We start from the raw sequence: 12,455 nt of genomic DNA on the forward strand, positions 1-12,455 counted from the left end.
TTGCACGTACACCTACCATTGGAAATATTGTGAAAACAGATGGTAGCAGTCGGCATTCACTACACTCAGTTGCTGTAAGTTTAAAACGTACCAAATATATATCTGTGTAAGTAAGCACCTTCAATTTAACCTTAAAAATACTGTACAAGACAAAAGACAAGAATGTTCATTGTAAGGAGTTTATACTTATTTTTACATTTCTAAAAGCGGTCATCACGAATATTTGAATGAATGTAGAGGAATAAGACAACATAGTGACCAAGAAAACAAAAAGATTGTTGCCCTCTTTAACGATGTATAATAGTCACATCTCTCCATTCCTTCATCCAGGCAAAAGGCTGAGAAAATGGATGTGCTTTGCATCATGCCCTAAGAGTCAGTAAGCTCTAGCTGTGTCAGTAAATATCCAAACTGAGGGTCCTCTAGTAGGAATTCCCCAGCTCCAGCCATTCCAGATGTAAAGATTTTTTAACCAGTGTCCAAGTCGTCTTCATCTGCCATTGTATATATGGACAGATTAAGAGAAGTAACACTAATTCTGTAGTAAAAAATTTGAATTATACCTGCACCGAACCTTTTAATAGTCCTTTAGTTGAATCTTAAAAGTAATAGGATGGCACATACTTTCTCTGTTATGAACTCCAACATGTGGTATTGTGCTTATTTAAACATACTATTTCTTCCCCCCCAAAATAACCTGAGGTTTTTATTTAAAAATAGGAATAAACTATATTTTAATATAAAGTCCAATTATAACCTCAGATAGCTGTCCAAATGCCATAACCTGCAAATTTTCCACTTCTGTCCCTCAGTTTATCATATTTTGATAAGAATAGCACTGCTGTCAACAGCCACAACAAATAAGAAGCTACATATTAAGGCTGTTGGTGAAATCAGCCCTTCTCTTCCAATTGTTCCTGATGATCCTAATTGTTCCAAAGTGCCTTTATGATTCTGGTAGTGTCAGTCTCTTACCCATCCAGACCTTCAGGGGGTCCTTACTCTACCCCATTCTTGCAGTGCTTGGCTCATGACAGGAACCTCCTTAAAAAAGGAGGAAAAAGACATTTATGACAGTGAGCCTTACACTCTAGTACTTAATAAAGCAGCAGCTGCCAGCAGCACCAACATAACTTACGACAGAAGATGTGCCAGCTTCTGAATGTGATGTAGGTCACAAGAGATACTGGCTAAGAAGGCACCCCTACAGCCATCCTGGAGTGTCTTTCAAGATTCATGAGTCCAACATACGCCTATCACAACGGATGGTGTGCCTCACCCCGTTCCCTGGCACATGAATATCAGTGCCATAGCTCGTCATTTAAAGGGCATCAGAATCTCTCATGTTCCTGAAAAAACACTTATTTCTTCAGTTTGCTGGGTTCTTCACCTCAGGCTATGACAACTGAATATCATTCCTCATAAATAAAACTTTCAGACTGAAGAATTGCATTGTTTGATGACCTTCCAAACATGGTTCAAAACACACCTTTTCCCAATTTTTTTGGTGTGGGGGTGTGGGTGTGGCAGATGATACATGGTTTCCTGGAGGCTTGGATGTAGAAATGCAAGGAATTGATCTGTGGTAAGTGTGGGGTGGTATTGGTTTTGCAGTCTTTCAACTTGTCGGACTGCACTTTTTTTGGGGGGAGGGAGGGGAGGAAGACACCCAAACCACCATATTTTTGTTTCAAAGTATGGAAATGTAATAATTCATATCAATTAAATTCAACTCATGTGAAATGTATTTTTAAAAATGTTTCCTCTTCAAACAGGATACGTCTTTGACAGCTCAAGGACAATCCATTGGTGTGTCAGTCTTATGAAGGGTTAAAGTGCTCCAGCACCATCAGCTACTACACAAGAAATCCAGGAGGAAGTCTTTGAAGGAGAAGAGGTTAGAGTCTACTATACCCACATACCCTAATGGAATTTTTTTTTTTGTATAATTGATTTCCACTTTTATTGTGAAATCTAGTTTGTTCAGGTTTATCTCCTTTAGTGTTGTTCTACACAAGTTTCATTACAGAACTGAATTTCCCTTAGAATAGAGAGTAGTATTAGCAGTACAGAGTTTACAAAGCAGTATTTGTACTTTTTAGTAAACCTTTCAAAGCTGTCAATTAAAATGTTTGTTTCATGTTTGTCTATACAATACATAAGTAAACTGACACAGTGTTATTAAAATTCTTATGAAATAAGTTTGAGCACTGCACCTCATTTGCACAAAGCACTTATTTACAGTCACCCAAACCCATACCATGACTTAGTGGCAGTTAGTAATAAAAAACAATCCTTTTACCATCAAGAAGCAGTTTCTGTGGCAATGGAGGTTACACAGACCCATTGAAAGTCCTTCCCTAGTTCTTGCAGGACACTTTCACTCAATGGGAGAACTTGACAATGAAAGCAAAATTTCAAAAGCTACATACTTATGTGACAATAAGAAAAGTTAGTTAAACTTGTATTAGCCATTAAACATGTAAATTTGGGTTATGACAAGGCAGAAATGGTAGTTGAATTTGTGTTTCCAGAGGAGACTACCCCCGAGATAAGATGTAGAGGGAACAGAGAAGGGGACCAAACAGAATACTGTGCAGTTGTCCTGGGAAGTTGGAGGGGTCATGAAGAGGAACCTCCCAAGGACAAAATGATGTCACTAGAGAGAGAAAAAGAAAAAGGAGTACTTGTGGCACCTTAGAGACTAACAAGAGATGAAGTGAGCTGTAGCTCACGAAAGCTTATGCTCAAATGTTAGTCTCTAAGGTGCCACAAGTACTCCTTTTCTTTTTGCAAAAACAGACTAACACAACTGCTACTCTGAAACTAGAGAGATAGTAGAAGGAGAACCAGGGGAGGATAGCATCACTGAGGACAAGATTTCAAAAAGAAGAATATGGTTGGCACTAGTTTGAGAAGCAAATGAAATTTTGGTTGTTTTTTTTTTAAAAGACAGGAGAGACTAAAGAATGCTTGTGTCTGAGGGGAGAGTCAGAAGAGAAGAGTAAGGGAGGGGGATGTCTGTGAGTAAGAGAGAGGGGATGGGATGAGGTAGGGTCTCTGGGGCAAATAGAGGGGGGGGTTACAGGAGAGATGATGAGAAATGTGTCAGAGAAGAGGCCCCTGGTGTAGCCACACTGGGAGCAGCCCAAGGAAAGAAAGTGTAAGCCATTACGACTGGGGCTGTTCGGTCTCAATCTGTTTGCAGAGGCCACACTTCTGTGAGGGCAGAAGAGAGCTGCATGGCTTTGCTTACTCTCCTCTTATACTGGCCCATCATCATACACACTGAAGGATGGGCTGCACTGGTTCGAACTGTGCTGAGACTGCTCTGAACACTTCTGAAGATCCACTAGGGAGGATCTAGAGATACCCCGGTTTTAACCTCTATATTTGAAAGGGCTCCAAGAGATACTCTGACCAGGTAATAAAAGAGGCACTTCCTTCTTTCTATATGTATAACTCAGTGGAGAACAAGGAGAAAAATGGAAAGAAAATGACAGGAAATTTGATATTTGTAATAAAATAAAAAAAGCACAGAATAAATTATGCAGGTAAAAAAAGGTACGCCCTTGCTGCTCTGCACTGACCAGAAGACAATGTTCTAGGGTAGGAATGCAACGGGGTACTTTTCCAGCAGTTTCCACCTATAACTACCTCCTACCTTCAGAGAGAGAATCTGAATGATCTGATCTTTAAGACCCTAATTCAGCAAGGTACTTTAGCATGCAATTTAGTTCCACTGAAGCAAGGGCCTAAGGCTTGATCCTGCAACCAAGGCTAAGAACACTTAATTGGACCAGGAAGCTTTCAAATAGTAGTCCCGGACCAGTAATCAGAAATACAGTATGATCCCAGGTATCTATGTGAGCTTAAAACTCCTAGCCCTATAGTTGTTATACAAAATTAATTATACAGCTCATGTTTATACACTGAGTTTTGGAAGGCTGCAGCCTGCCAAGAGGATGGGCTTGTCCTCATTGCTAGATAACTCTGAGTTGAGGCTCTGAACATGCATCTGGATTTCAGAAAGAGACAAGTAAGGAAATTTCCTGTTAGAGTAAATACCTTACACCAGAGAAAGACCACAGTTTGGCTGAGTCATCCTTTAATTAAACTCAGCATCACTACTGTCCTTCACAGTGGTGTACACTACCAAGTGTTGAACCTTTGGCACTCTCTCATAAAAGCAGCACTGTTGGACAATACTCCACTGAAACTGAGTGATAGATGAAAGAAAAGTTTGCCGCTAAGAACTAAACTCTCAATACAGGTGATGCAGAAAAAAAATGGAAAAGGGGCATATTTACAAATTTTTACCATAAAAAGTTAAAATCTCAATCAGTACATATAGGATGATTAAGATGGAGCAGATTCAAATATTACAAATGGGCAGTGGGATTCTCCAACTATACCTTTAAACCTCACTATCTCCTAACACAAGAGGGAGGGAGGGAACACAAGAAAAATATTTCTGGAAACTTAGCATAATCTGGGTATTATAAATTCAGTTATTTTCTATAACTTCCATTTCATTCCATTCCATGATTCAGCATTTCTGGTGTAGGTAATATACAACAGAAAATTAGAACCATCACCTTTTGAAATTTGAATGCAACATAGAAATGCTTCAAACCTCATCAGATTCTTCATAATCCCTGTAAACACCCCCACCTTACTGCAAAACTCTTCAGCAGGTATCTCCTTGCTTGCTAGGGAACAGGAGTCACCAGAGGAAACAAGCAAGCAGTGTTACTTCCCCCAAGGACCATGCCTGGAACCCAGACATGTGGAGCCAAAGCTGGTGTTTTTGGTACTAAGAACTGGTTCAGTAACAATCACAAAAAAACAACATAGGACATCCTCCAGATAGCAGATAAAGTTAGCAGTAGTGCATTAAAAATACTCTGAAACCAACATTTGAAATATATTCAGGAGTGCTCACTTGGAAGTAAGACAAAAGTAGGAATATTCCATTTTATAGAAAGGGACACTTTTTTTTTTTTTTTTTTTTTTTTAAGTGAGTGGGTTCCTGCATCATTTATGCACCACCAAGTAACACTGGTGGTTCTTTTTCACCCTGAAAATTATTGTTATTTGCCTCCATTTTCACCAGATGGATCAAGTAATTTCTTGGGGGTTTACCACTTGGAATCTCTCTGGAGATATTCTAGCGTTATATTGTATGAAATGCAAGACAGGAAGAATTAAAAGAAATACCATTATACATTTGTTTTTTTATTTCTGTATGCAATGTAATGTTTAGGCACGTTGCTTGGGACACTTTCTAAAATAAATCATTGGCCATTGTTTAGAGTATCCTTTTGGCTTTAAATACTGGTCAGGAAAACAAACAATGTAAAAATAAATGACTAACTTCCTATTACAGAAACAAAAATGGATTTGCATCTAAAAGTGCAAGAGGTGAAGTACTTTAATCCTTTCACCAGACAATGTGGCAATATACAGTATATTGCTTCTGTTTGTTTGAGAAGGCGGTTGGAATTTCATACTGACATAGAAAATTATAAATTACGCAGAATTAGTTTCCATAATCACTATATATATATACAAACCAGCTGTGAAAAAAATGGTTTAGAACTTACAAATGAAAGCCTCACACAGATCAATACAGTGAAAGTAACAATTAACATGCTCAGGTGCCAAATTTTGATTTGTACTTTAAAAATACTATATTTTTAAAATGCACGTACTGTAATTACATTAGCAGCACAGGCATTTCACTTAGTTGACTTGTCTAACAGGATTATGGTGTTTTAAATATGCAGATTGTTCTAAAATGTTCAATTGTATAATGCTTGGTATTAAAGTAAATCTCGGTGAATGGGTTCAAAGGTAGGTGAATCACTTTAAAAAACACAACAAGCCATGTGCACTTCAAATATTCTAGTGTTTCACCTGTAAGGTATTGTTTCAAGCAAACAAGACTAACAGAACATATGGCTTTACAGTAACATCAATTTGTCACCTAAGTTGTAGTAATAAATACTTAAAATCTCTACCAATAGACTTACATTTTTGATCTGATTTAAACAATACAGAAAACAATTACCAATTAAAAACCTGTTGTAAAATGCTGAACACCAAAAATTCTTATTTAAATCACTTTTGTAAGCTAAAACAACCAAAATAACATTTATAGGGCATTTCAGTTCTACAATTCTTCGCCAACCTGGAAGAAACATGAATTTTATTTTATTTTTACAAGGTGAAAAAATGTATGAAAACTGCTAAATACTTTGGTCACACTAATTGTCAAATAGTTATGTCTCAAATACATTAGATTTGTGTATTCACTTTTTTATAAAACTATTCTTACAGCCATTTTAACTATAGTATCACTATCATCATTACCCGGGTGGCAAGATCTTATTTCACAGGCCACCCATTATTTAGAACAATACAATATAAACATACGCAAAAAGTATTGGTATTTCTCAATGTGCAATATTTTTTACACTTATGAATTTCTGTACAATGTCTTAAAATCTAGAATATAAATGTTGCTGGTCCTGATCCCTTGCGAAATTAGTGCAGCAGTGACTGGCTTTGACAGGCTCTCGATGAAATCCTTGAGAAACACTAAAACCCCTGGATATCAGTTCGTGTTCTTCAGCCAACAGCAGCAGACATCACATATCATACAGGGCCATTAACAGCTGCTTCTCCTAAAAGGGTTTGTTGATCAGTCCTAAGAAGTCAAAAGGAGGATGGTAAGTGTATAAGAAACCAACGCACTCTTATAATAATCACTACAATCAAGTTTGTGGGTAAAGGCAAGAACATGAACTTCCAAAGACTTGTCAAAATATATTAATTTAGAATTGGGGTCATGGAAAAGAGGCAATGCATCCATACCAAAATATAACACACCCTGCTATGTCCTATTTTCATTTTCTTATTAATCACAGAAGTAGACTGACAGCTCTACTCTAGTTAAGGTTAAGACCAGCTTTCTGTTTAAAGGTTCCTTTTCTAACTGCTCTAAAATCTACATGATTACTGGGACTGCCTTGACATTTGGTACATCTAGTGGGGCTGTAGGGTTCTGTTAATGATCCAAATTTGGGGCCATCTGATCAAAGGGGTTCCCAAGATAGAACACTTGGAAGAAAACAGCTTTACTTGAAATTGATACATTCTGGCAACCTAGTTTTGCTCATAGAGAGAGATCAAGCCAGGGCTTAGATCATTGCATGAGGGTGTTCAGTGTTTGAGGGTTACCCCCAAAAGAGTGCATGACACTCACCAACCCTTTGGGGGAAATCAAATTAAAACATGACAAAAAACTTTGTTTCTCTGGTTATGTACATGAGAAGGCTTGCACACCTATTCGTGTGCCTTGTGTATTATACTGAGCATGTGCAGCGTGAGGCTAACTGTCTGGAAAACTGCCTCTACAACATAATACCTGGGTGGCTCTGGCGATGTGTTACGGTCATAAAATCTGAACACCAACCCAAAACAAAGCAGGTACATTGTTCCAATCTGCCTCTATCACAAGGGAAATTTTATTTTGGGGGGGATGTAATCTGAGCACAACAGATCATTCAGGAGGTGCTGAAGTTAGTTTCTGAAAAGAAACCACACAAGCTAATGCTCACCAGGAAGGGAAGTGATTAGGGGGTGGGGAATAGATGGGAACAGGGAGCAAGGAGAAGATAGGTGAGACACTGGGAAAGGAAACATGGGAGTGACAGGAAGACGGGGAGAGGAGAATGGGGCAGGGGCATGTTTGCTCACCACACTCTGGGGACCCCTCCTTCCCTGGCCCCCTCAAGTGAGCCAGGTTTGGGGTGCTTGCTCTTCTGGGGGTTTGAGCCCTGCCCACCGTGAGCTGGGATTCAGGGTCTGTTCTGGTAATGTCTGAGCCCCTGTGCCTCCATGTGTGTGGCAGAATCTGGAGGCGCCTGCCCACCAATGGGGTTCTCACCCCCATTCCTCTTCCCCCACCCCAATCTGAGCCAGAATCTGAGGAAGTCCTGCCCCCATCTGGCTAGGAAGCTAAGAACAGGCATGCCCTGAGAATGCACCAACAACATACTGTTGACACGGGGATGAGGAGCTAAGACCAACACATCAGAAATTCTCCAACGGGGGGGTGCAGGTTGGGAACACCCACTGACATGAATGGAGCAGTTCACACATCTCAGAGCTAGTGTTTCAGACTGTATTAATCTCCCATGAATATTCCCTTTCAGTTGAGAACATCTCATTGAGATGAATGGGTCACTTAACAACCCTCTGAGCCTGCAACTCTGAAGTCAGAAACCCACTAAGGACATGTCCACATGTACAGCACTGCGGCAGCGCTGTTGTACCAGTGCAGCTGTGCCACTGCAAGACATCTGGTGAAGAAGCAAAAATAAAATTACCTCCGCGAACGGCCGAAGCGATGTTGTTGGGAGAAGCTCTCCTGCCAACATATTGCACGAGTGCTTATGTCGATGTAATTTCAGTCGCTCAGAGGGGTGGTATATTCACACCCACGCAAAGTAAATTACGCTGACAAACTCTAGAGTAGACAAAACCTAAGGCTAACGTTCTGGAACACAGGCTGTCACTGAGCGACCTTAACTCCCCATTAACAAAGTTTTTGGCATTTAATTACTCCCACTGACTAGAATTATATTCAGCCCTTTAATGAAGATGACTAATGAAGTAAGTACAACTAATAGAAGTTCCATTTGGTCTTCAACAAAATGCAGCTGGCTTCAGTCACTGATGGAAGGCACATAATAATAGTGATATTGTAAGGTACAGTGTCTTCTCACTAAGTATGTTTCTATTTCCTTTAAAGAGTGCCTCTGCTTCCTATTTTGTACTAGGTGTACTAGTGCTTCAGCTTGCCAAATTATTACTTAAGCACATCTCATATCAATTATTTTTCATATAGAAGTAATATCTGCAGAGTCAAAAATACGAAGTAAATAAATGTAATGTTTTTAAAAATTGTCTTGTGTGCTAATCTGACCTAGGAGCTGCTGTTTCAGGAGCATTCTGAATTTCATTCACTCCATTACTGTTAAAGGATAAGGAACAGTTCGGGGGCAAGGAGTGAAGAAAGTGAAAAGCAAAAAAAGCCCTATTATGGCAAGAACAGTTTTAGTGTAAACACTCTCCCTGCTAATTCAGGCAATACAAATGATATGAAACTCATGTGGTTCAAACCAACACCACTCGTTTCTAGGTTAAACAACATGTACTTTAAAAAAAAAACAAAAAAAAAAAATCCACTCCACTTTCATCCACTGCAATAAACTAATCCACTGAAACCATGTCACGAATTTTTTTTTTTTTTTTTTTTTAAAGAAAAAAAATATACCATTCTGTACTGCACACAAAGTTACCTGTAACGCTTGTTCTCTGATGGTGTACAATCATAGAGAAGCCACACTCTTGGGTCCGTGCTCTATATGCACATGACCAGCAGGAGTCCCCTAGCTAAGTCTCTGGCTGTCAATCACTCACTAAAAACACTTTTTAAAAAAATATATATATCAGAAAAGAGACAGACCGCACTAGACAGAAAATTATCAACTTTTCAGGAAAAATCTGGGAGGTAAAATAGAAAAACTAGATGGGCAAGAGTCTGTTCTACACAATCACCACAGCTGTAGCAGTGACCTTCACTAATTGTTTGAAATAAACCAACCACTGGGACATTCTGGGGCACTCTGGGACTCCTAGCACAGACCTCTCTATTTTTGATTGGGGGGGACCATGACTTACCTAGGAGACTCCCACCAATCATGCATGCATGGAGCCCCAAAAGCGGGGATAGGTCTATCTACATATTTATATTGCACTTGTGATGAATCTGATGAAATCTACTGTGACAGCCACCTTTAGAGAGAGAGAGTTTTAAAATACCTTGTCCATTCTAAAATTTGTCATTAGAGGCCAAAAAGGGATTTCAAAACAAGGATATCTAAAACCAAAAACATTTACTCAAATCAGGAACAATGCAAAGAATTGCTAGCTTTGAGAGCCCTCTTCTGGTTTATGCTGGTAATTCTTTATTCACAGGCTAATGCTGTGCGTCTTGGCAAACATCTGACAAGCTTTGCAAAGCTATTTTTAAAATGGTGCCGTATTACAGCATTTCCAGCTTTTACATTTCTTTGATTTCCAACTGTTTATCTGAAATGTACAAAACTTTTAATCTACTACGAGTGCATGTAAAGGTCAAATAGTTGAGGTGTTTTTAAAAAAACACCCATAGTGGAGTGTAAAAGAGAACCCCTAACATGTTATTTACTCTTCTTATACATAAAATATTTTTAAAAGTAAAGAATCTCAACTCAATAAAAAACATGGTTACCCACCTTTCGTAACTGCTGTTCTTTGAGATGTGTTGCTCACGTCCATTCCATTCATCAGAGATCTTTGCCTTAGCGGTATCAGTAGGGCCGGCTGTGTCGCCCCCTTGAGCGCTGTGCTCATGAGCTGGTATATGAGGCGCTGCCAGCCCTATGCCCTCTCGGTTCTTTCTTGCCGACAATCCAACGAGGGGGTGGGGGGTGGTAATGGAATGGACAAGAGCAACACATCTCTAGGAACAGTTACGAAAGGTGGGTAACCATTTTTAGTTCAAGTGCTTGCTCATATCAATTCCATTGTAGGTAACTCACAAGCAGAATCTTTGGAGGTGGGCTCGGAGTTCACAGGCTTGCAGATTGCAGCATAGCTCTGCCAAAGCCACCATTATCCTGTGCTTCCTGGGTCAAAGCATAATGCGACGCAAACGTGTGGCCGGACGACCAGGTTGCAGCCCAACAGATTTTTTGGATCGGCACCTGCGCCATGACGGCTGCCGATGACACCTGTGCTCGAGTTGAGTGAATCATTACAATTGCTGGTGGGGATATCTTTGCCAGCTCATAGCAGTAACGGATGCAGGCCGTGATCCAGGACAAGATTTTCTGTGCAGACGCAGGGTGACCTATCATCCTATTTGCCATTGCAACGAACAGCTGCGATGACATACAGAACGGCTTTGTTCTGACCATGTAGAAAGCCAGCACCTGCCTGGCATCCAGGGTGTGAAGCCTCCCTTCCTCATCCGATGCATGGGGCTTCGGGCAGAAGACCAGTAAATATATTCTGACCAGTATGTAACTGGACCACCACCTGGGGCAGGAACTTCGGGAGAGGCTGCAGCTGCACCTTGTCCTTGAAGAAAACCATATAGGGCAGCTCTGAAGTGAGCACCCTGACCTCCAACACCCTACTGGCCGATATTATAGCGATCAAAAAGGAGACCGTCCACAACAGGAGGAGGAGGGAGCAGGAAGCCAAGGGTTCAAAAGGAGGACCCATGAGTCTGGACAACACTATGTTCAGGTCCCAAGGGGGGGGGACCGGCTGCCGGACCTGCGGGTAGAGGCGCTCCAGCCCTTACAAGGAACGCACCATCATGGGATGGGTGAAGAGGGACCCACCGTAGACTGGGGGGGTGCCGCACTGAGATGGCCGCCAGGTGGACCTTGACAGAGGGAAAGGACAACCCCTGAAATCTCAGACACAACAAGTAATCCAGTACGTCCTACAGTGAGGACCCAAAGACATCTCTCTGCAGCCCAGCACTCAAACCTTTTTCACCTTTGCCAGGTAGGTCTCCCTGGTTGAGGGTTTTCTGCTGCCAAGCAACACATGCTGAACACGGGCTGAACGTGCTCTTTCATCTGCACTCAGCCATGCCGTCAGATGCAGTGCCAGGTTCGAGTGCAGCAGGTTGCCATGGTTCTGCGACAGCAGATCTGGTTGAAGAGACAGTGGGAAGGGGGTGGCTGCCGACAGGTCCAACAGCATGCCGAACGAGTGCTGACGGAGACACACCGGAGCCACAAGGATGACTTTCGCGTCTTCCTTGACCTTCACCAGAACCCTGTGGATCAATGGCAGTGGTGGAAAGGCATACATGAGCGCCCCGTCCACGGAATGAGGAAGGCATCCGAGAGGGAACCCCTGTCCAGACCCTGGATGAAGCAGAACTGGTGGCACTTCCTGTTTTGCCTGGACATGATAAGCCCCACCTGGGGAATTCCCCACCGTCGGAAAAGTACGCTGACCACCTTCGGATGGAGGGACCACTCGCGGCGAAATGAGAAGGTCCTGCAGAGGTGATTGGCAAAGACATTCCTGGAGCCAGGCAGATGGGTGGTGATCAGATGAATGGCATGACGCATACAGAAGTCCAATAAGCTGAGGGCCTCCTGACAAACGGCTGAGGGCCTGGCCCCTCCCTGCCTGTTGATATAGTACATCGCTCCAGTATTGTCTGTCAGTACCTGCACCACCTTGCCTTTCAAATGAGGTAAGAATGCCCTAGCAGGCCAGGCGATCTGCTCTGAGTTCCCTGACATTGATATGGAGGGCCAGGTTGTCCCGCATCCAGTGGCTCTGGATGCTGAGCTCGCTCAGGTGGGCTC

General features: G+C 41.6%; 2 protein-coding genes across 2 annotated transcripts in view; one reads left to right on the plus strand and one right to left on the minus strand.

Annotated features, from left to right (window-relative positions):
- The window catches only part of LOC114018710 (sodium/hydrogen exchanger 10), a 304,510-nt gene extending 301,806 nt beyond the window's left edge, over positions 1-2,704 (plus strand). The window contains exons 26-27 of the mRNA XM_043548755.1: positions 13-68; positions 2,030-2,704. Of these exons, the coding sequence (XP_043404690.1) occupies positions 13-68; positions 2,030-2,035 (62 nt within the window). The 3' untranslated portion in view covers positions 2,036-2,704. The remainder of the gene's footprint in view (positions 1-12; positions 69-2,029) is intronic.
- A 2,513-nt stretch (positions 2,705-5,217) lies between these two features.
- The window catches only part of PPP6R3 (protein phosphatase 6 regulatory subunit 3), a 100,998-nt gene continuing 93,760 nt past the window's right edge, over positions 5,218-12,455 (minus strand). The window contains 1 exon segment of the mRNA XM_037899523.2: positions 5,218-6,712. Within this exon segment, the coding sequence (XP_037755451.1) occupies positions 6,661-6,712 (52 nt within the window). The 3' untranslated portion in view covers positions 5,218-6,660.

Source organism: Chelonia mydas, chromosome 6 (genome assembly GCF_015237465.2).
Source record: "Chelonia mydas isolate rCheMyd1 chromosome 6, rCheMyd1.pri.v2, whole genome shotgun sequence".
Lineage (NCBI taxonomy): Eukaryota > Metazoa > Chordata > Testudines > Cheloniidae > Chelonia > Chelonia mydas.